The sequence below is a fragment of the Mus caroli genome, unplaced genomic scaffold (assembly GCF_978045245.1).
Source record: "Mus caroli unplaced genomic scaffold, Mus_caroli_1 scaffold_9, whole genome shotgun sequence".
In the NCBI taxonomy this organism is placed as follows: domain Eukaryota; kingdom Metazoa; phylum Chordata; class Mammalia; order Rodentia; family Muridae; genus Mus; species Mus caroli.
Genome location: NW_028227264.1, coordinates 100,120,265 through 100,145,087, shown reverse-complemented (window position 1 = coordinate 100,145,087; position 24,823 = coordinate 100,120,265). Strand labels below are relative to the sequence as shown.

At 37.7% G+C, this 24,823-nt stretch overlaps 2 protein-coding genes across 3 annotated transcripts in view; one reads left to right on the top strand and one right to left on the bottom strand.

Annotated features, from left to right (window-relative positions):
- Cep290 (centrosomal protein 290) overlaps positions 1 to 4,031 on the bottom strand; it is an 86,185-nt gene extending 82,154 nt beyond the window's left edge. For both annotated transcript variants that reach the window (XM_021173991.3, XM_085843120.1), the window contains exons 1-5: positions 3,863 to 4,031; positions 3,207 to 3,336; positions 2,981 to 3,058; positions 2,208 to 2,277; positions 1,404 to 1,450 (exon numbers count right to left, since the gene is read on the bottom strand). In XM_021173991.3, the coding sequence (XP_021029650.1) occupies positions 1,404 to 1,450; positions 2,208 to 2,277; positions 2,981 to 3,058; positions 3,207 to 3,308 (297 nt within the window). In that variant the 5' untranslated portion in view covers positions 3,309 to 3,336; positions 3,863 to 4,031. The remainder of the gene's footprint in view (positions 1 to 1,403; positions 1,451 to 2,207; positions 2,278 to 2,980; positions 3,059 to 3,206; positions 3,337 to 3,862) is intronic.
- A 230-nt stretch (positions 4,032 to 4,261) lies between these two features.
- Tmtc3 (transmembrane O-mannosyltransferase targeting cadherins 3) overlaps positions 4,262 to 24,823 on the top strand; it is a 43,084-nt gene continuing 22,522 nt past the window's right edge. The window contains exons 1-7 of the mRNA XM_021174046.3: positions 4,262 to 4,450; positions 12,623 to 12,840; positions 13,852 to 14,070; positions 16,108 to 16,207; positions 18,472 to 18,587; positions 18,999 to 19,171; positions 24,184 to 24,436. Of these exons, the coding sequence (XP_021029705.1) occupies positions 12,637 to 12,840; positions 13,852 to 14,070; positions 16,108 to 16,207; positions 18,472 to 18,587; positions 18,999 to 19,171; positions 24,184 to 24,436 (1,065 nt within the window). The 5' untranslated portion in view covers positions 4,262 to 4,450; positions 12,623 to 12,636. The remainder of the gene's footprint in view (positions 4,451 to 12,622; positions 12,841 to 13,851; positions 14,071 to 16,107; positions 16,208 to 18,471; positions 18,588 to 18,998; positions 19,172 to 24,183; positions 24,437 to 24,823) is intronic.

The following is a 24,823-nucleotide window of genomic DNA, read 5'->3' as shown; positions in this document are numbered from 1 at the left end:
CCTGCCTCTGCCTCCCGAGTGCTGAGATTAAAGGCATGCGCCACTATGCCCGGCTCACCACTCTGCTCTCTTAAAGCATCTTCCAAAACACTGATTTTACATCCTGAGCATTTGTTCTTAACTCAACCTTTCCTTATTTCCTTACAAAACTACAGTTAGGTTCTTTAAGAGCGCTCATTCCTTTGGGAGTTGTTTGTCCTTTCAAGATCAAGAAAAGGTGACAACAGTCTCTGAGGGCTCCTCCACATCTTCACCCATTTTGACTTTACAAGATATGTCCCTGTCCTAAACACTCCAATATGCACCAGCAAACCACCACTTTCCTGTGCAGGCTTGTAAGTCCTTAGGACCCAGGCATGTGGCAGCTCAGTCTTCTATCACAAATCAGCCTGAGCAACTGCTATAACCACATGACTCTCTCTCCATTTATTTTTAAGTAGCTTTAAAGGACAAGTTAGAAACGATGTGTTTCTTGATTTACTACGTCCCGCCAGTCCTAACAGACTCCGCCCATAGAAGCATTTTCCTCAGCTCTTCTCTGGGACTTTCCCTTTGATAAACACAATGGGCCTAACACATGCTTCACTGTTCCTGCTCCCTGACTCCACACTTCCCCTGTCCCAACTCCAGTGTTGACATCGTCCCCATGTAGCTAGGATTTCATCACCAATACTTTAAACACATTCTCACCAAACCTTCAACTGCCAGAGTCTTCTACTCTTTACCAGCTGTCTGCCTAAATACAACACCGGATCAGCTCAACTTCACACATCGTTTACTACAAAAGTATTTATTAAAAGTGCCTGACAGCTTCCTGGGAGCTTGAAATCTAGCCGAAAATGTGAAATAACTTATCCATGTGTACGGAATAATGAGGACTAGAACTCCCATCTGAGCCCATAGCCCTCAGTCTTCAGCCCTTTGTCTACGATGTCTCAAAGGTTATCTTAGTCTCACAGTCTCCCATGGCTAAACCTTACAAGTGATCTCATCCCTGTCTCCCGCTTCTAAGAACTAAACTCACAAGCATAAAACCTTGTGGACCTCTCCTTTTCCTGGTTCCTCCTTTCAAAGGCTGATCCTTTCGTACTGCATCCCCTCTCAGCTTCTCAGAATCTCGGTGTGGTTACTTCCCACACCCTTCCCCTCAGCTGCTACCAAGCTTTCTATATGCTTCTCCAGACTGACAGCCCCATTCAGAAGAGAACCGTTTTTACTTCACTGGATGCATAATTCTTAGAACTCAAGTCACAAAAGCACATTCTGTGTAATGAATGAACGCATGAGCACAAAATCTTGTATTTTCCAACCTGGGAGGATTTGAAAATAATTTAAAATAATGCAATTAATAACAACTACAAGAAAATTCAAAAACAAGGAAATATAAAAGGATATATATATACCTCCAGTTCATTTTCCAGTTTCATTACTTTTGTCTTTAATTGATTTTCTATTAAAAAAAAAAACACAAATGTTTTAATTGGTTAAGTTTCCTGTAATCAGATTTTAAGTAAACTTTAATAGAATAGTACTGTTCTCTGTTAAAGATTCCATCCTTAACAGATACAGGAAAGTAATTATTATATACGAAATGCATAAAATATGCATTCTAGAAATGCCTCATGTAGAGAGCAGAGGAAGGCTTGAGTGCATGAGTCCTGAGTCAGTGTGTACTACTGACATGGGCAAAGCCACGTCAGGAACTCCAATGTCTCAGGCCTGTGGCAAACGGCAAAGCCTTCCCTCCTTGTCTGACTGTGGATGTTGACAGGGTGTGCAGAAAATGTCCCCCTAATGTTTATGGCTCCCTTACAGAGACTACTCCTACTGAGTTTTGATAAATCTGCCTCCCTATTCAACAGCAGAAACCCCGTCTTCTTGTTTATCTGTATGCAATCACCAGACTTTATGTTCAGCTATGCAACAACTCCACTGGTCAGGTCAAGTGGATATAATACAGACACTGAGCTTCTGGGGTGTGGCAGTTGCTCCATCAGAGAGCCTGGTCCAACTGAATACAACTGTTCTAAGTGTCTGTGTGTTTTCTTTTCTTCACACCCTACCACAGCACTCAGACCAGTCCCTGGAACTGCACAAGGATGTAGCATCTTTCAGTATAAATTGAATACATATGTTATAGAATAGGATAGATTTTGTACTATCTAATAAATAATAGAACCACAGTGTTTTTTTCCCAAGACATTTACCAAATTTTGCTTGTTCTTCTCCAGCCTTTTCGACTTCTTCCAAAGCTAGCTCTACTTCCTGGGCTTTCATCTGAATATTAAAACGAGAGGGGAAGAATCTGTATTATTTACACTGTAATGTAAACAGTGGGAATGGAAACTGTGTGGAATTTGCTATCTCAGTCTGTAGTATGTACGATGACTAACACACAGAGACAGTCAGTAAATAGTTGTTGAATAAATACTAAAGGCTAGAAATTCCAGAATGGCAAGACTTTGAATTATATCTGATTTTTCCATTAAACTTTATAACCATTATTTAAAGTGTTTTCAATATCTTTTTTACTATCCCAATTGTTATTATTAATAAATGTAGTAATTCCTTCTTATAATTGGAACTAATCAGCTCTCATCCCTTCCATCTATACAACGCATTTAATGTTGCCTTCATAAGCACATTTCTGTACCAAGTATGATTTAAAAACCTTTATTCCCTTCTAAAATGCTGATAACCAAAATATACTCTCAAACCCTTGGACAGTATTTCCCAAATTACTGGCCCCAAATATTTTTGTCTACAGCCTACAAATTTTCTATATGCTTTTACCTTAATGTAAAGAATAAATACATATTCTTTCTCAGCATTTATTTATGAAGAATCTAGAATCCTCTTATTTCATGTATAGCTTATAGGGGAGAGATTTTGTATTTTATTTGACCATATGATTCTTTATGACTCTTTATTGTTTCTCCTAAAATAATATTTCTTTTCCTACATACTCTTTCCTACAAACCTTCATTAGAGACTGGGTAATTCTGAATAGATGTATCATGTTTTCTTGATCTTCATTTTTTAGTTCATTTACTTCCACCTAAGGAAACAAACACACAAAAAATGGACTATTTCATACCCTGCACATTAAATACAAGCATTCTTCCAGTTATTCAATGATTTCAAGAAGCAATTTCAATTCATGACATTGTACATCAGGCTCTGTGTACAAATCATTTATTAAGTACCTTGGATAAAGATATCAATAATTTATCTGCCAACTCTTCTTGGCGTGGCAGGTCATCTGGATCAACTTTGATTAATTCTTTCCACTTTATATTAGGTGGCATCTTGAATTCTTTCACTGTCTCTCAGCCTCTACAAAGAAGCAGGTGGATTTTAGCATTTTCAAGGAAAATGGCCTTGCAGTGTTTACATGCTCATTAGCGGTCTAACTTAACTCTCTAGGTGCTGGCTAAGAGCTATGGCTCCTGAACCGCAAAACAGATGCAGAGGCAAACAGCCTCGACGAGAATTAGTTCCCCTGACACAGGCTATACGATAATGTACACGCTAAATTGTTATTTTCTTGCTAAGACGAATTTAGAGCTAAAACCCCGAAGCCCCTTTTCCAAGTCCCCTACCATCAATGATGGTACCAACTCCCCAGATGTTTGGAAGTTTTTGAAAACCTTCTGAGAAAGGGGACGAGAGGATTTTTAAAGTAGATAAAAAGACTGAGCTAAATGAAGTGTTTGCGGAATCAAGCTTAATCAAGGAGGCCGAGACAACACTGCAGACAGGAGCGACAGAAGGTCTGGGTAGGTAGGGCTGCACCCTGTCCCTCGGGATTACGATCCTGTGAACGACACTAAGCGGCTCCTGCTCACGAGGATCCACCCACCGAAACCAAGACCTGCCACCAGGAGCAGTCACTCTTCTACAGCGACCACCTCCGGGTTCGGCCACTGCCCCGGCCTCTCGCTTCCCAGAGCGGTCCTCGCGCACTCAGGCTGCTCCCGCCAACTCTTCCCGACAGTGCCGAAGCGGCGCCGGCTGCTAGGCGACACCATTCCCCGCCCAGCCTGCCAAGACCGGAACTAGGCCCCGGGATACCTGGGAAGACTACATTTCACGACCCTGGGAAAAGCTTTACGGCTCTATTTCCCCTCCAAGCCCTCCTTACTGTGGATGAGGGAGAGCCGTGAGATGAGGACTCTACGTCCCAGAGTGCAGTTCGGCGTCGCGGCTGTGCATCCTGGGATTGGAAGTTTTTGGGAAGAGCGGCGCGTTCCCGGCGTGCAATGCGGGAGGCTGCGGCCGCCCTGGAAGAGCTGGGGGAAGGCTCGGGAGGCGGGAGGAGCGGCTGCTAAGGTGCGGCCGCCCCGGAGTCCGAGCGTGGCGGGCTATGACTGTGTTTTCTGCGGTGTCCTTCTCCGGTCCACCATCCCAGAAGCTTTCCTGAACCGTCTCCTGGCGGAGCCGCCCTCAGGTGAGGTCGGGGCGGGTCAACCCACAGCCGGGAGTAGCTCAGGGAACCTTTGCGTTTTTAGGGAAGTGCTAGCTTGGGGCTGGCGGATCTTGCTGAGGTTTGGGAAAGAGTCCTCCGGCTACTCAGGTAGGTGCGAGGGGCTCCCAGTTAGTGGCTTCCCTAAGAGGGGAGTCAATAAAAGTTTCCAGCCTCCTTGGTGTCTGGGAAAGTGGAGCGCCCCCACCCCCACCGCACCCCCTGAGTTCACGCTCTGGTTGAGTGAAGAAGGAGCGTCAGGATGGGGCAGCTTCCTGCAGCAGCTTGCGGATTGTACTGCTTATTAGGTTAATAAGAGTGGAGAGAAGGCCAAGGAAAGAGGAGCCTTAGTGTGCCCAAGGCTTTTAAGCCAGGCTGGAGGGAGGGAGGAGGGCCATGCCAAATGATGGCATTTTGCTGTCATTTGCTGGGTACCAAGGGAGTTCTTGGGGAAAAGTGCCTCTCCTTCTCTTCTCGGATGTTTACCTCCTTACTCAGGGAGCTGTTGCCAAATGCACAGCTATTCTACACCAGCAGGTAACTTTAGGAGCTGTAAGCTTCTATTTGAAAGAGTGTGTCTCCTATGTATGTATGTATGTATACGTGGATAGATATATAAGGTACTTATACATATCATACATAATAGATATTAAGTAATTAAAAGAAAAATGTAGACAGTTACATTTTTCTTTTGAAAAGATTTCTGCGGTTGAGAAAAACAAATAGCGCAAAAAAAAATGGTATTTGAAACAAATTTTAAAGACGTTCATCAGATTTGTAGGCCTGATTGCAGTGTTTGCTTTATTTCCGAATACTGTTTAGTTTTGAAATTATTCTTGGTGGAGATACAGCAGTATTATCCTCATTGTCCATCTAAGAGATTGAAGCTCGGAGAGGTTAAACGCTGTTTTCTTATTTAATGTGATGAACACGTTCATTCGTTCTACAAGCTAATGTTTGTGAAATGCGTGAGATAGTTGCACTTCCCACTTTCTGTTTTAAACGTTAATACTAAGCTTTACTTGTGTTTTGCACATTTTAATTTTATGGCTTCATTTACTCAAGAGTTTGAATTATTTTTCCTGTTCATTTTGTCAGTAGTACTAAGAAATGAAAATAGTATTTATTAAACACATGTAATATGTTCACTAGTATACTACCTCAAGAATTTGCTGTTTTTAATCACAATATCTTGATTTTTTTGTGTGATTTTAATACCTATTTTCTATTACTCATTTACTATTTTTGTGTCATTTGTATTGGTCTCTCCACCCCTGTTTCTCTTCATGTTTGTAATATCTTCAAGTAATAAATTGTATTCTCTTCAGAAGGGAGGAGTTCAAAGTCATTTATTAGTAACTGATGAAGCTAGGATTGTATATCTCAGTGAAAGTCACAACTTAAGTATAATCTTTATTAAACTCCATTCTGTAGCTTATCTTAACAGTATTTTTGAGCTAATACACCTTTCTTGGTATAAGAATACTGCAGGAAACAAGTTATATTATGACCCAGGTTTTTATATTGTACTTACCTGTGAGTCAGGGCATTTAACTGAAGTTCTGGTTCTGCAGGTTGCTATATAATTTTCAAATGGCTAAGATAATTTTTCATCAGAATTTCTCCATTTTTCAGATTTTTCCAAGAGCTAGTTTGTATGTGACAGTTCTATAAATAGCCTTGTTGCAGGAGCACTTGCCTGGACCTGTGTTCTAGCTAACTTGGCTTGTATGAAGAGCTTTATCTAACCCAAATCACTTTGTGACAAAGCCTTGCCTTTTGTAATTGTTACCTCTGTTCTCTGTACCAATGGACTTAAATTCATTACCTGTCTTTTGCTGATTTCCTGAGAATCATACTGCTCTAATGTTTAAAATGTTGCATGACCATAAGAAATGTATTAACTGAGGTTTAGAGTAAAGGTGTTTTTCAAGATTTTATTTTTCAAAGGACCTTCATGTTCAGGTAAAGGAATGTATGCTTAGCAAGCAGATACTTGCTTCTCTTTAGCATGAGGAGGCTAGACGGATAAGTCTGATTCAGCCTGAATACAGACTTCCCATTCAAACGTTCTATACACTAAAAGGTAATAATAAATAGGGGAAGTTATAGAGAAGGTCTAAATGACTGTTGTTTTCCCAGGAAACAGCACAGGATGGACTTCCCTTAATTAAAGAGCCCCCTGAGTCATAGCTTTGTCTTTCCGAAAGTGTATCATTAGATTGTTAACCCAAGAAGCACTTAGTAAGCCTAGGTGGTGGCGCAGGCCTTTAACCCCAGCACTCGGGAGGCAGAGGCAAGCAGATTTGTGAATTCGAGGCCAGTCTGGTCTACAAAGTGAGTACCAGGACAGCCAGGGCTATACAGAGAAACCCTGTCTTGAAAAAGCAAAAAAAAAAAAAAAGAAGAAGAAGAAGAAGAAGCACTTAGTATAATTTTGAAGTATAGGTCTTTGATGACATTTGATGATAGTTGGATTTTGTGTGCATATATGCTGAGATAATTTTTTTTGTAAACAGACAAGTTGGCTTATACTGCATACATGTATAAATATGCCTTTACCCACAATGAATCTTCTAGTGAGGAGAGAGTACTGTGTAGGTACTTTTCTCCAAATCTACACTGGGGGAAACCTTCAACAACGCCAGAACTGCACTCACGATCTGTACTAGGACTAATTCTCCCTTTTGTGATATACATTTTTGGGGAATCTTTAAGGGACGACGGAAAGATAAACATAATGGTACATGACTATAATCCCAGACAGGAGGCTCAGAAAGGTCTCGAGTTAAATAGACTGGGCTACACATATAATAAGATCTTTAATGTACAGGAACAAATTCATACATACACATGCGCATGCAAGTGTGCACGTAAACTTACAAACATGCAACATACTATATGTTAGCCAAACACTACCACTGAACAACATTCCCTGCCTTGATATGGGTTTTTATTCTCCAGACAACCCACAAACATCCATGAGAGTCTGAATATAGTAGTCAAGTGAGAGCTGAGTATAACAGCTTATTGTTCTTGTCTCTTTATTCTACCTTGACATCAGTGATAAGAACAAAACAACATGTGTGTCTGTGTGTATAATAAGAACATGAGATACTACTTACCCATGATGGAGGACAGATCATATCTCATTTTTAGTGATCTTATGTCTAGGTTAGAGGACAGCTCTCAAAGTTAAATCAAGTTCAGAGTTTTAATGATAACATCAGAACTGAGCATTATACTGACTGAATTGAGCTTCTGTAGCTTAAAAGTCCTGTAAACTTTTTTATTGGTATTTATTTACTTTACACCCTGCCTCTCCTCCTAGTCCCTCCCTCTCACCTCACATCCCCATGCTTCCATCCCTTCTCCTTGGAAAAGGAGAGGCCCCCGTCCCTTGGGTATCAACCAGCCTTGGCATATCAAATTGCAGTAAGACTAGGCACATCTTCTGTTGAGGCAGACAAGGCGGCCCAGTTAGGGGAAAGGGATTCCAAGGCAGGCAGTGTAGTCAGAGACAGTCCCTGCTCCCACTGTTAGTCCCACATGAAGACCCAGCTGCACAACTGTTGCATGTGTGCAGAGGGCTTAGGTCCCTCTCATGCAGCTGTCTGGTTGACAGTTCAGGCTCTGTGAACCCCTCTGGGCCCAGGTTAGTTGATTCTGTAGGATTTCTTGTGGTGTCTGATCCCTTGGCTCCTTCAGTCCTTCCTCCCCCTCTTGCAGTACAGTAATTCTTATAATCATACCTAACTAGATAGATGCCATGGGTCTATCTGACTTTACTAAAGTAACACTTTGTGTTCTGTAGTCTTTAACATTTAGAACCTAAAAATCTTACTTTGTGTATTATAAAAGATCACTTTTAATTTAGTTTACATTTTTAATTACATTTTTTTACATGTTATTTCTTCCTTGGAGCCTTCCCTATCTTCATAGTTCTTTTCCACTTGTTCTGAATAAATCTATGTTTGTTCTTCTTTAAAAGAAAAGGACAAATGTGTGAACAGGATTTGTAGGGAGGAGGAAGAGCTAAGAAGGCTGAAAGGGAGAGAGACTGAAGGTCTGAGCAATTAAAATGTTATATACACGAAACTGGAAGACAACAAAGTTAATAAAAAAGCACCCATAAAAAGAAAATCCTTGGTTAAATGGTTTCATTTAAAACTATATTTATAATTTGGATGTATTCATCTTTAATAAGTATTTAAATGAGATGCCTAATTTAAGCCAAATATTTGCAGTGTAATTACATGTCACTTAATGATGAGAATTTATTCGTAAAGGTGTATCATTAAGCCATTGTCATTGTATGATCATTCTAGAATGTATTTACATAGACTATAATAGCTAATACATTAGGCTGTTTAATCTTAGAGGTCTACTATTCAGAATGTATTCTGTTGATTGCAATGTCATATATTGTATGACAAGTTCACTAACTTCCATAAAGCTAGTAAATTAAACTCAGAACTAGCAACTCAAGGGTTTCTATAATTTGTATATAAATTAGTGAACTTAATATTTTATATTGCACATTATCGCAGATATTCTAAGTTATAATTATGAAACTAGCATGTCAATTTCCAATATGTCAGATTATCTTCTATTAATTAAATGTGTAATTATTTAAAACCTTTAATCAAAAAACACATTTCTTTATAAGTAGATGGTCTTAGCAGATCTGAAGCCTAAGACTTTATAATGAGAAAGGTTTCCAACCTTATGTAACACTTGGGTTTTTTTGTTTGTTTGTTTTGTTTTGTTTTGGGGGGGTTTTTTTTTGGTTTTTTTTTTTTTTTTTTTTGGTTTTTCAAGACAGGGTTTCTCTGTGTAGCCCTGGAACGCACTCTGTAGACCAGGCTGGCCTCGTGGCCTCGAACTCAGAAATTCGCCTGCCTCTGCTTCCCAAGTGCTGGGATTAAAGGCGTGCGCCACCATGCCCAGCAACACTTGTTTTTTAAATCTACCTCATAATGGATGCATGAATTGCTTTCCTGACTTACAGCTTGTAAGTCAGGAAAAAGGAAAGCAAGACACGCACACACACACACACACACACACACACACACACGCACACATGCATGCACATGAGTCCATGTACAGCTTACATGACCCAGACTCTTCCGTTTACATGCACTGGGTATTATATCATCTTGGGGTCATCGCTGAGAAACTTTGTGACATGCTGTGTTGTCATTCTGGGTATTTCCTTTGTCACTGCTTTACATTGTATTGTAACTTTGATGTGACAAGTTCCCCAAAGCTTCATGTGTTGAATACTTGGTCCCAAGTTTAGTGTTCAGAAGAACAGCTTTTCAGAAGTAATTGGATCATGAATTGTTTAACATAAGCCATGTGTTCATAGTTAAGTGGACTCTTAAGAGGTAGTAAAACTTGTTGGGTGGGGCCTGGTAGGTTGTGGGTCTCCAGCAGCAGGCATGTGAAGGCCATAACTTGCCCCTGTATCCAGCCTTAGTCTCTTCTCTAGTCTTCCCTGGCTTCAGCCTAGCAACGTTCTTCCTGATGCCACATTGCCAAGCTGTCCTCCCATGGCACAGTCACAGCAGTGACTCCAGATACGAATTCCCTCAACCTTCTAAAGCCATAAGCTAAACTAAGCCCTCTTCCCTTCAGGTGTTTTCATAGAAATTTGACTACCACATGCTGGATTCAGTTCTCCAATTTCCCTATTTGTTTACTAGTATACACTATTTAGCATTGCCCTAATTTGGCTGTTAGTTATAAACATCTTTAAATTGAACTTTAAAACTTCTGCTTTTCCATGCACATAATTTGGTTTTCTAGATGAAGAATTTTATTTTGGAGCTCACTGTCTCGTAGAAATTTAAGTCACTGCTCCTCCTTGCTTTGTTGGGTGTTTATTCTAAAATGTACCACTGTTGACTGTCCCCCCCACCCCCCGTTTGGAGTGTGAAGCCTGTTTTAATTTTGTAAACCTTTAGAATCTTCCCCGTTTCCAGTGGTGTAAAACTGGAGAAAAATATCTGCCTTAATAGAGAAGAGAGCTAGAAGGTCTTAGCACAAATAATGTAGACAAACTTATCTAGCCCTCATTTACAATACTAATCGTTGCCCATTGCTGTGTAGCCTATGTAAGTGACCCTGGGTTTTATATTCTCAAAAAGAAAATTCCAGTCATTAACTAGGAGTCGGAGGGGAGAGGGGTTTCTGTTCCTAGTCCTGTTTCCTAAGATCTTGAGACTCCCTGTTCTGATTGCTGTTCTGAGGGTGCTAGGAACAATATGTTCCAGCTTCTCTTCCAGCCTAGAACTCACTTTCTAGTGACGCACGGGTTAACTTACTGAGCCTTTCGGTTTGCAAGCTTCCAGTGTTTGCTGTTGCCTTTGCAGTTCCTTATACTTACGCACTTATATCCACCCCATAATAAAGATGCCTCATATTCTGTTGTCCAATTTGGCGAGAACTGAAGAAAATGCTAGTTGAATTCATCCTTTAATTAGCAACACCATCAGCTTTTGGGGTGTGTGAGTTAACAGGATCACACAACTCCATAACCTTCAGAGGTGGGAAGTCGCTCCCTGAGTCAAGATGAAGCTTTAAATAATATTTTTAACTTGAAAACTATTTCCAAGAGGGTGCAGCTGTGACCCTGTGCTTTGTTGTTCTGAATTTTAAGTTCTCTTTAACTGAATGGCATTTAATGGTTACCAAAGAAAGTTCATGCTTTCACATGTTATGTATCACATATATATATAGTTTAAGTATATCCTTTGAGCTATACATTGGGTTTTAAATCTATACCCGTGTGAGCTATTTTATTGCTAACTATAACTTTATTTCTCATTTCTTTCTGAAAACAGTCAGAAGTCCTGCAGATAAACTCAGATCTCAAAACTGAATGATACATTAGTGCCTATCAGGACTTTAACAAAGTGCCACAGACGTAGCTGACTCAGCTAAACTTACTTCTTACCAATTTGAATCAAAAGTGCAAAATGATTCCGCAAAATGATTCTATCTGTATACAACCACAGTGTCAGTAGTTGTTTTAGATGTGCTGAGAAAGATTCTAAATTCAATTTACTTATTTGCCTTTTCCAAGTGACCAGCAAGGGCTGCTGTCACTTTGGGCTTATAGAGAAATCTTCCGTCAGGCCTTTGGTTTGTCTGCTTATCTCTTTCACTCTTAAGGGCTTTGCTGTTGTGTTGGACCTGCCCAGGTGATTCCTCTGGTAAAACCGTCACACTTTTAAAGTCACTTGCTGTCTAAACATCATAGACAAAGATTTGGTATGTGGATAGTAACAGTCGTTAGGAACTATTTAGTAATATGCATTTTACAAGTGCTAATATAATAACTGTGACCTAGTGACACTACCCAGAACAGATAATGGCCGATTTGGTTTAAGTTTTGTTTTAAATAATTTTCGCTTTGTTGTGTATCTGATTTTCCTTTTCTGTCTTTTCCAGTTAGTAGAGTTCTTTCTTCACTGCACGATTCCCTAGCTCAGTATTTTCTAAAGCAGTGCCTCTGCCTCCCATGTTATATTCTTACTCCGAGAAGGATTGTCATTTATGACACTTAAATTCTAAGCTAAAAGCTTTCAGTGCAGTGGGCCAAAGAAATGATTTCAATCCAGGTCACAAACTCATATAAACAAAGAGACAAATTGGTTTTTCAAGGGAATAAATTTGATAGTAAGAGATATTAGGATTAGGTAATACACCTAATCTTGGTGCTCTTGACTACAAAGCTTTCAACAAAACTAAACAAAACTACAGAAAGTCTGGCTTAAGTTGATTTTTAAATATATAAAATACTGAAATAAAAGTTCTATTAGTCTTGGAAATCTCATACTCAGTTGAGAGGTTCTCCCATGAAATGTACTGTGTGTCTGCTTCCCAGTGAGCCTAACCGGTGACAGCCGATGGGACTTACACTGTTCAGTTAGCTAGAGACAGAGGGACAAAGATTAAGTGGTATAAAAGAAATATTTGCCTTAGAAATATGGAGTTAATTGGTGAATTCTCCTGTAAAAGCGTGTGGCATTTAATTTCTCTGGGAGTGTTAATGTATGGTCTTTATTCTAAATGCATTGTAACACTAACGTTGTAATTATTTGGAGGAAAATGTTGGTTATTTCATTTTTATCTTGCATGTTTTTTCAGTTTGAGGGTGATCGATGCTTGAAGGGAAGATGGCTGATATTAACTTCAAAGAAGTGACTTTAATAGTCAGTGTGGTTGCTGCCTGCTACTGGAACAGCCTGTTCTGTGGGTTTGTTTTTGATGATGTTTCAGCAATACTGGATAATAAAGACCTGCATCCATCTACACCTTTAAAAACTTTATTTCAGAATGACTTCTGGGGAACTCCTATGTCTGAGGTAAATAATGACAATTTTATATAAAACTGAAATCACAGGTATCACTTAAATCAGTATATTAGATAGATATTTAATAAATAACTAACTAGTTAGCTATTAAATTCTGCTATCTCCCTGATATCCAACACAAACCTCAAGAAGATTCTTGACCATTCACTATAGGGAATACAAATATTGAGGGCTTTAAAAAAAAATCAGTTTCCAGATTTTATTTTTCAGGTGTTTAAAAAAAAATAATTACTTTCCTACTAAAAACAAATGCAGCTGTGAATATGTCTGTGTCCTGTAACTCCCTTATCTTAAAAGCAGGATTCATTTCATTGGGCATGTGCCGTGACTTAACTTTTTAAAAATAATATCTTTGTGTAAGGATAAAATATGTATGTGTAGGGAGGCCAACAGGTGTTAACAAAAGTCTCTGCCATTTTTCTTTGCTTTGAGTCAGGCAACAGAATTGTCTTAATTTAACCATTGAAGCATGGTAAACTCAATATAAGTAGATTAAAGTTGAGTACATACTGCCTATTCCTCTCCAGTAAGAAAGTGTTCACTTAGAATCATTTTGAAGGTCAGTGTTAACTTACTTAAGGTTAAACCCTTGTCTCTGGGAACTGTATACACTGGACTCTGATGTTAGATCTGTCCTTCATTAGCTATGTGAAATAAACTACAACTTTTAGATGGTGAAATATTCCCCTGGCTATAAGACCGAATGATTCCTTGAGGTATTTATCTGCACTGCCTGTCAGGTCACTTTGGAGTAAAATGCTTTGAGACGTAATGTGTACTACTCCACAGTCTGAATCTCAGCCATCATCTATGAGTGAGAAGCATGTCGTAAATGTCCCCATACACCCAGTCTAGAGGCTTTTCATGCCTCAGTCCTTCTGGGGATGAGTGAACACAATGTGTTATTTGTGTAACTCTTTGATCATTATCTTAATAAACTGATGACTAGCCAGAAGATGGAAGATATTTTAATAATCCGTGGTTGTTTGTTTTTCCTTTCAGGAGAGAAGCCACAAGTCATACAGGCCCTTAACGGTGTTGACATTTCGCTTAAATTATCTCCTCAGTGAGCTGAAACCCATGTCTTACCACCTCCTGAACACAGTGTTCCACGCTGTCGTCAGCGTGATCTTCCTTAAGGTCTGCAGACTCTTTCTGGATAAGAGGAGCAGCATGATTGCGGCTCTGCTCTTCGCAGTGCACCCAATCCATACAGAGGCAGTAAGTACGGCTGCACAAGCACTTTTACATCTTAAGCAGGAAATATGCCTAGTTCAGTACAGTCTTACTCTCCCATGCACAAAGCCCAGCTTACCTAGCATGTAAACATTTTAAATTTAATGTTTGAAGCATAGTGTTGTTCAAGAGTGTATGTGTAGGTAAAGTGATTACCACAAGCATGCACAGTTGAGCTTGTATCCCTAACAGCCATGTGAACAGCCTGACGCATGGAATCCACAGTGTGAGGTAGAGTCACGAGGATCCCTGGCCTGATCTAGACGATGCCTAAGTTTGGGGTTTATGGAGAGGACTTTTCTTCAAAAAGCAATGTAAATGGACTGGAAAGATGGTCCAGTGTTTAAGGGCAGTTGTTGCTTTTGCAGAAGACCCAGGTTTAGTTCTTAGCCACATGGTAGCTTAAACATTCAGAAATCCAGTTCCAGAAGATGTAGCACCCTGCTTTGGCCTCTTCAAGCACTAGGCATGCACACTTAATACATGTGAGCACTTGTATATATAAAATAAAAATAAATCTTTAAAAAAGAAGGAAAGTGGAGAGCAATGGAAGGAAACTTCCAACCAACCACACACACACTCCTGCGCACACATATGCTGACAAGCATACACAGGGAGAAATCATATATAGATTGCATGTATATACACACATTTGTTTGTATATATAGGTAGATATATTATTTTTATGTTATTAATGAAAAATTCAAATGAATGTAGTTGTTCCTATGATATGTACAAACTAATTTTTCTTAGATACATTGACACACTAAGATGCCTCTCCAGGGAAGAAGTAAGAATACTTTCTTTCATTGCTTTCTTGTAAGCTCTTCTTCCTAAACAAAACAGTGTTTGAGTTTGTAGATGATTTTATCTCTCTGGCCATGCTGGAACTATGTGGTGCCCAGCCCAGCTTTGCCATTCATATCTAAAAGAGATAAATTGCTTTAACTTGGACATTGCATTCCATTGCTTTAAAAGGCAAGCTTTTGGAATTCTGTGTTCTTCTAATTAAAAGCTTTTGAAATTTCTTCTTTGGTTTGCAGATTAGCAAATTTATGGCTTCAAGTTTCAAAAAAACCACTCATTTTAAGAAAATAATGCAGGGATACTTAAATTTTTAAAGAACATGCTGTATTTTAACTATATAAGATTTTATGATAATATGAAAGATGTTAAACAATACACAAAACCTAATCTTTTGCAAAGTTAAAATAAATGATACCTAGGCCCACCACATGAGGGCGCTCATATCCTTTAAAAAAACAACAATAACAACAACAACAAACACCAGAAATCTATCCTTTAGAGATATAGGTTTTAGATTTAGATTTATGCACAAGCATACACCATTTATTCATAAATCAGTAAGATAAAATTTGTCTTACTATTTCAGATAATTATAGTGAGCTGTTTCCAAGGAAAGGATGCGTTTTTAGTGGAGGTCAGCTGTGGCCTCCTCATCTGTCTTTCAGTTTCCAACTTGTTTCTGTTTTGGAAACAATTTATTTGCATTTTCTTTTTTCTTAAAAATTTTAAGGTAAAAATTGATTGATTGATTTTACTTTATTAACACAAAGGAAGCTTATGTTTTTGGTCCAAGATTGCAATGGTTAAATATTTCATTTAATTTTATTTCATTTTATTTTATTGGATTTTAAAAATTTTTTTTAAATTTATTTATTATTATATGTGAATACACTGTTGCTGTCTTCAGACACACCAGAAGAGGGTGTCAGATCTAATTATGGATAGTTGTGAGCCATCATGTGGTTGCTGGGATTTGAACTCAGGACCTTCGGAAGAGTAGTCACTGCTCTTCACTGCCAGGGCCATCTTTCTAACCCCCAGATATTTTCTTTATTTACATTTCAATGTTATCCCCTTTCCCGGTTTCTCCTCTGGAAACCCCCTGTACCCTCCCTCCTTTCCCCACTTCTGTGAAGGTACTCCCTTCCTATTACTATACTTAGTAGGTTTTCAAGACACTGCATTAAAATGAATGTCCTGTCTTTCTCTTTCCAGGTCACAGGTGTTGTAGGAAGAGCCGAACTCTTATCATCTGTGTTTTTCCTAGCTGCCTTTCTCTCATATACTAAGTCAAAAGGACCAGATAATTCCATAGGTACATATCTACCCACCGTCTCTTATTATAGTTATGGAACTTGATCAAATAACTCTATTTATTTTAAGTGCTTCTTAATTAAGATAACATTTGGAATTTGCCTTTATTGTTCTGCCGTATGTAATTGACCTGTAACATTGCCAGTAGTCTTAAAAATTTTATGTAATTTATATTTTTGTCATTACCCAGTAGGTTGTGTTCTCTGTAATCACATTTAAATGATCAAATAACCCTAAAATGTCAGTTTCAGAGTAACTCTGAGTTTTATATTATCTCCTATAAACCAAAAATGCAAGTACGGACACTTCTATTGCGTGCCTCTGTGTGTGTGTGTGTGTGTGTGTGTGTGTGTGTGTGTGTGTGTGTGTGTGTGTTGGAGTGTAGGTCCACACTTTAGACTATCAGAGAACAACCTCCAGTAGTGTTCCTCACTTTCCACCCTGAGAATTACACTTCTATTGCGTGCATGTGTGTGTGTGTGTATATGTGTGATGTTGGAGTGTGTGTGTGTGTGTTTTGGAGTGTAGGTCTGCACTTAAGACTATCAGAGAACAACCTCCAGTAGTGTTCCTCACTTTCCATCCTGAGAATTGCTCACTGCTATGTGCTAGGCCACAAGCTCCCGAGAAATCTGTAGTCTTTTTCCATTTTAGCATAGTAGCAAAGGCACCACAGCATGGTTGTCTTTGATAAATAATAGCTAGCAGCTCATGAGTCTATTTAAGTAAACTTTGAAGCCTGCTAGGGTTTCACTTTTATTATTTGTCATCACAGGTAGATATTTATGAGCTCCTGCCGTATAGCTTCCTCTAAAATATATTTTATATATTGCTGCACTGTTTTTCCCCTAAGAGTGAGGGCATAGTGGTCAGAAAAAAAGGCTTTCTATATAGTCTTAACCTATATTTGGTCAATATTAAACTCCCAGGTTTATCCCCTCTTTCTTTTGGTGGTAGCATCTCAACGTTGAATACGGAGGCATTGTGAAGGTGAAGGTATCTCTAATTGAACTTATGGGAACTAGAGATGTAGCTTAGTTGACAGAGTTCATATTTACTGGTCCCTGGGTTCTGTGCCCTGCACTGCCTAGAACTAAATATGAGGGCACACACCTGCAATCCCAGCACTTGGGGGGCGAGGGGCAGAATCAGAAGTTTAAGGTTATTCTCAGTAAAAATAGTGGAGTGAGTTGGAAGCCAACCTGGCTACATGAGCCCTATCTCAAGAAAAATACATTAACAACATTAAAAAGAATACATATTTATAGAGTCCAGTAGGATATAGCAATGCATGTATGCATAATGTAATAAAATTAAAAATATCTGTTCTCAAATGTACCTTCTTCATAGAAAAATTTTCAAAGTTCCGTATCTGTTTTTGAAACATAGTATACATTATTATTAATAATTACCCTTCTGGACAATGCACAATGCCACATCAGAACTGCTTACTGCTGTCTAGTCGTAACTTAGTACCTAATCAGCCAACTGCCCCATGCTTCTCTTTCCTCCTGTCGTTCCCAGATTCTTGTAACTACCACTATATGCACAACTTCCATGAGATCAACTCTTTTAGATTTTCTTGTATGACTAAGATGTAATACTTGCCTCCAATTTCATCTCTGTTCTTGCAAATTATAAAATTTAATTTGTGTATGTTAATTAGTGTTTCTGTATATAAACATTTCTTGATACCCTCATGAGATGATACTACATTAATGCAATTCGCTTACTTTTATGAATAATAATATAGTAACAAGAGAATGTCCTGTCTCCTGGACAGACTGATTTTCATCTCCTGCAAGGCAGGAGTAGAACCGCCAAGTTAAAATGCTAATCCTGCTACTAATTTTAAGGAACTTGAATATCATTTTCTTTATGTGCCTAGCACCAGCCCTGAAAGGGTTCCCTTCTCTATCCTTCCTAATACCTGTGAAATTTCAGATATCACTCCTCATTTCTGGGTTGATTAGTCACTAGTCAGCCCTGTTAATTTATCCCAATTTAACCTTTATTATAAAAGTTAGAATAAGCGTATATAATTTTCATCTCCACAAAACTCTGTAGCTTAAATTATGCATCTTAATATCTTATTTTGACACTATAATATTAAAGGTATATAATTTAAATGTAAATGTATCATAAAATATGAAGTATTGGTCAAATAGAAAAAATATTGATAGCTTTAGGAGAAATTTAAAATATACTTTTCTTCACATTATAACAATTTGCATAGATCTCTTATTTTCTATTCTTAAATTGTAGTGTGGACCCCGATTGTATTAACCGTGTTTTTAGTGGCTGTTGCAACATTGTGTAAGGAACAAGGAATAACGGTTGTCGGAATTTGTTGTGTATATGAAGTATTTGTGGCCCAAGGGGTAAGGAAAGATGAAAATTTCCATTTTCTCTTTGTTGTAGCTAAGTCAGATTTTATTACCCTTATTTTCTACAAATGTCATTACATATAAAAACTTTGCTTACTATGATGAAAGCACAGTTTATAAGAAACAAGTGTATTTTATCCATTTATCCACCTAAAAATAATTAAAATGTCATGATAACTTCATGTTTTAAGAACTAAAATTTTTAGACAACTTGTGAATATTCCAGTGATACCATTATAGTTCAGCTCAGTGTTTGCCAAAGATCAAAATTGGTATTATTTATCAAGTCTACAAATTGTTCTACCTTATTTTTAAGTTAGTCTTTGTTTTAATTGCATGTTTAGAATTGCTGCGTTACTGAAAATGTGTCCTGGTGTTTGTTACTCAGAGCGTTTTCTCTCTTAGTACACCTTGCCGTTGTTATGCACCGTTGCTGGGCAGTTTCTCCGCGGGAAGGGCAGCATTCCGTTATCTATGCTGCAGACACTAATAAAGCTCATTGTCCTGATGTTCAGTACGTTACTACTCGTTGTGATCAGAGTCCAAGTTATTCAGTCACAACTTCCAGTGTTTACAAGGTATGAAGTTCTTGATTGTCAGTCATCATCCGTGTTCCAAAATGTCTTCAGCTCATACTTAATTTTTCAACAGCTTTACTGAGATATCAATACACTTTAAAAGCTATGTACTATTTATAAATATATGGAATATTCTGGCATGCATGTTTACAGTTTTGTGTGAAACCCCCACAGCAAAGATTATGTGAGTGTTGCCTTCATAATTTGAGGGATTTGTAACTGCTTTATCAAATAATATTGAAGAGAAACATCTTTAAGCCTCTCACTAGACTTGTAAATTTGTATATTTCTCCTTGCATATCGGGTAATTTAAATACATGTATTTTTAAAACTCTGTTATAAACATTTAAGATTGTTGTCATATTGATGAATTTATCCCCTTATCATCACTATGAAATGGGCTTTTCTTTAATTCCTAGTAATTCTCTTTTCAGAAGTTGAATGTTTTCTCTAAATGTAGTCTGTCCAGCTATCTTTTTAGTGTGGCATAATGTATCTGTTCTCTTGCATTTTATTTTTACCCATCTCTCTGCCTGACTATGAAGGGTTTCTTACAGAGTTTACATAACTGGGTTTCTTCCTTGTCTTTTCAGATCTTCTGAATTGGGTGTTTTATCCATTCACTTTTAATATAATTATTGATGTATGTGATATTAATATACAATGTTGTGATTTTTCTCTTTGTCTTATCTATGCTCTGTGTCTGACTTCTAAAGAGCCACCTTCTGTGCAAGTTGCATACGACTTCCTTGGATATACATTTTGGCTTGGAACATTTATCTTTGGGAAAATATAAGACAAAATTTTTATGTTAAATTATAGTATTAGTTTCAGTGGGTTTTTTGTTGTTGTTGATGTTTCCTTGTTATCAACATTTCCATATCTTGCCATTACTACTTCTCCTTGAAGGATTTTGACATGCCCTGGTCAATCAGCAATAAATTCCTGTAACTTTTATCTCTAAAAATACCTTCATATTACTTCTGTTTTTGAAAAATAAATTTTCAACAGAGAACATTATCTCAGTTGTTCCTTAAAGTTGATTTCCCTGTCATCCAGCATGCACTGCTTCTATAGGCTGTCTCAGAATTTTAAGAAATGATATATTTGTTTTGTTGATATGCTCTTCTGCACGGTGTGCACTCAGACATGCTTTTCTTGTGTGTTCATATGTCTCCATGTTCTGTGGTGCTTTATGCTCTCTGGTTGCACACTCTGTCATGATTCCTTTTGGTTAGTTAGTGTTGTGTAAACTTTCTTCTCCATAGGAGTTACATGCACTCCTCATACACTTGGTAATTTTGAATGGATGCAAAGCATGTATTCCCATAAATACTTCTGAGTTTGCTCTAGGTGTGTTTCTGTTATTAAAAGTTGTCTTATTTTTTTAATTTTTGCTTTTAAATTTTATTTGTAGAACCACAGTAAGCCTTAGCCTAGGAATTATTTTGTTTCACAAAACCTTTCTGGCTACTCTACCATGAAACTAAACTGAACTTTTCTAGCCAACTGTCAAGTTAACTATCCTTCAGACACTTTTGTTTTTTTTCAAGAAAGCATTTAATTGGTTTACTTACTGTTTTGTGGGATTAGTCCATAAGCGTCATGACAGGAAGCAGACAGCCATGGTGCTGGAGCACTAGCTGCAGGCCACAGACAGAGAGAAAAACACTGGGCCTGGCATGGACTTTGGACGTTTCCAAGCTATCCCCAGCAACACACTTTCTCCAATAAGACCACACCTCCTAGCCTTCTCCAAACAGTTCCAATCCCCATGACTAAGCATTCAAATATATGAGCCCATGGTGGCCCTTCTCATTCAAACCACTACAGAAACGTAAGGGAAAGCATCTAATGGAAGCTTACAGTTTCAGAAGGTGAGTCCTGGACTGTCGTTGTGGGGAGTATGGTAGCAGGCAGCTAGGCATGATGCTGGAGTAGTCTATGAGAGGTCACATCTCACCTGCAATCATGAGGCAAAACGAACTGGAAGGAAAGGGGGACATGGAGGGAAAGGGATGTAAGGATAGACCGGGAAGAGAGGAAGGAGTGCTTCGATCAGCCTATAAAGTGAACAAATAAATGAATAGAGGGGCAAAAAGAAAGTCAGTTCTATGTATGAAAGTACAGAATACCTAGAATCAATTTAATGAAATATGTGTAGTATTTCTATGCTGACAACTTAGGAATCATTAATGAGGGAAATAAAGAAGTCGTAGAATGATACTTCTATGTAAATTAGCCACAGATTGAACATTGTCCCAGTCAGAATCCTAAGAGCTGTTTTTGAGACATGGACAAGTTGATTCTAAAATTCATATAAAAATGATAAATGTTTAGAATGGCTAAAAGAATGGGATTCTCTCAGCTTTAATCAGAAATTCTCCTCGAAATAGATGGCAGTTAACACAGAGACCTCTGCTGGTTTGAGTGGGAATGGCCCCTACGGGTTCATAGCAACCCCACACATTTTTTTTGTTGTTGTTAGTAGATTTTTATCTCTTGTTTTGTTTTGTTTTGTTTTGTTTTTTCAAGATGTTCTCTCCTGACTATTAGTTTCCCTGTAAGAGCTATAGCAGCTGACTACACACTAGATGGCCTGAAAGAACACGCCCTTCTAGCTTCTGCTAGCTGCTAGCACTCTTTGCCATTTCTTAACTGGTAGCTTCCTCAATTAAGCTTGCCCCATCCTTCCATAGCCTTGCCTGTGTGTCTCTTTGTCTTCTTGTAAAGGACACTGAGGCACTGAATGTAGTGCCCATCTAGTGTGACTGTCTTAAGAACTTAATATCTGCATTCCATGGTTGCCTACTGTAGCATTAACTCTTTCCTACTTTATCACTGTTAAATTATTAAATGAAATTTAAAATAGTCTCCTATAAAATTTAAGTAACTGGTGTTACATGAAATAATTGAGGGGGAAAAAACACCAACATAGTGATTTTGTTGTCCATGATAGTATGTTACAAGTACTAACTGGAAAAAATTTATTCATAGCCATAATGTATTAAAGACATGGATTAGAAAAAAATCAGATTATTATCTAAGCCAAAACATTTGAAGTATTTTCCTGTAATTAGTTATTCTTAGCAATTTTTTTTAAATTTAAGAAATAATTTCAGCTTATCTTTTACATGATTCTGTCTGCGCTCAACTAAACTCATGTGGGCATTAGAAATAGAGTGAGTTATATTTTCCTTACTCTTAGCTTCAATAATTTTGTTCTGCTTATCAATCATTCTGAAAAATTATGTGGACATGTGTTATTAGAGTGTGTATAATAAATATTTTTAAATAAAATTTTTTTAAATGTTCATATATAAATTAAATGTTATAGTACTGCCCCGAGAAATTGATTTTAATGTGATTTGGTTTGTTTAAACATTGGCTCTTTAAATCAAGTATAATAATTAAGCTATTAATCTTAAAAAGTGAGCAGTGTTTCTTCTAAATAGAAAGTTCAGTTCCACTTTTTTTTACAGTTCAAGCTCTGACTCTTAAGCCATATTTCTCTCTATATATAGCCAACTATACAAGTTCTAAATGATACTGCTTCTTCACCATTTGATACTTTTCAGAGTAAGTCAAGTCAAACAGGATGGAGTTTGATGCGTAATTCGTTTCCTCATTTTAAGACAACTGGGTTCCTAAGGACTATATGTAAATGTACTCATTTAAATTTAGTTTTGGATAAAACACCAAATATGTAAACAAAGTCCTTTGTAATAAACTTATTTTTTAAATATTTTACTTAATTTACAAAAGGGAGACTGTAATAACTACACTTATATTCAGTATATCATGATTTTGAGAAAACTAGATACGAACATGTTAGTATTTACTAGGAGAAAAATGAGAACACAGCATGCTGAGTGGCTCACTGCTAAGTACTTTGTACTGGAAACATTATTTTCAGTTTCATTTCAAAGCAGGACAAAAATCTCTAAATGCTGTAGTGTTGTCTGTAGTGAAAGAACAAAGACAAAGTTTCCCTGGGAACCATAATTTTTATTCGTATTTAGCTCTAAATTTTCACTCATATAGAACAACATGGCTAGATATTCTTGAAGCTTCCATACAACAAATGAATCTGAATCTCATATAATTTCTTTACGACTATTCATGTGAAGGTCATGATTTAATGAAAGTTCTTCTCTAGGCCGAACTGGATCATTCTAATAATTACTGAAAAGAGCCGATCTAATTTCTCTTCAAGCATTTCTCCATGGATACCGTTGCTCTCTCTGAGACATTTCATTTAGGTTAGGCAGTGTGATTTAGATTTTGAATTGATAGCATGATTCTAAGGCACCTATAGTAATATTTTTTTATTATTTATTTTTATATTTTGTATGTGTGTGCCACGTGTGTACAGGTAAGAATAGAGACCAGAAGAACATGCTAGATACCCTGGAGTTGAAGTTATAGGCAGTGGCAAGCTGCCCAGTGTAGGTGCTTAGAACCGAACTTAGGTCTCTACCAAAGCAGTATTTATTCTTGTGTTTCACATAAAGTAATTTTATGTTTTACTGATATATTTTAACATGTAAGATTTGTATTCAAAAGATGGGATCTGGTACTGCTTGCTCAGTGGGGAGTCACTTTCTACCAAAACTTAGAACCAGAGGTCAGTTATGCGGGACCCACATGATGGAGAGAGAACTAAGTCCCACAAGCTGTCCTCTGCCCTCTCCATGTGTCACTCCCCGTCCCCCTCACCATTAATTAAAACAAATAAATAAAGCCAACAACATTTGAAATTAGAGCTGGTGGTTGCTATTTACATAGTGCATACATATATAATTGCCATACTTGAAAAACTAAGACAGGAGGAACATATGGTCAAAGTTAGCATCAATTACATAAGCAATAACCTTGTCTCAAAATAAAGAATGGCTAAGATGTAGCTCAGGAGTAGAGTGCTAGCTTCTTAGAGTGTTGTGGTTTCAGCCAACTGAAACAAAGAGAAAACAAGTTTTGTTTAAATATCTTATTTGTCCTTGTTTATGCAGGTTTGATAATCCAGCTGCTGTAAGCCCAACCCCCACACGACAGCTGACTTTTAACTACCTCCTTCCTGTGAATGCCTGGCTTCTGCTGAATCCTTCCGAGCTCTGCTGTGATTGGACCATGGGGACAATACCACTGATAGAATCATTTCTAGATGTTCGAAATCTCGCCACTTTTGCTTTCTTTTGCTTTCTGGGGGCTTTGGGAATATTCAGTCTCAGATACCCTGGTGACTCCTCAAAGACTGTCCTAATGGTAAGAAATTTTAGTCTTTCAAAGAATGTTGTATTCAGTTGGTTACATTTGATATTATCTTTAATTTATCCAGTGTATGCTTCTAGAAGTATCTTTCTTTTTTTGATCATTCCTGATGTATAAACCTGTTGGATTGCCTTCATATTATTAACTAATAATAATATAATTAATTTGCAGGTATATATTAATAATATAATTAATTTGCATGCACATTCATCTATGTAAAACAGAAGTTAAATTTTTTTCTAATTTGATAGAGAACAGTGCATCCCTTTGTCATTTATTTACATTTCTTTACATTTATTCTTTTCTAACTAGATTACACACATTTGAAAGAATTGATTCTATTGTATACTTGGCTTTTTGACATTATGAATAGTGTCATGC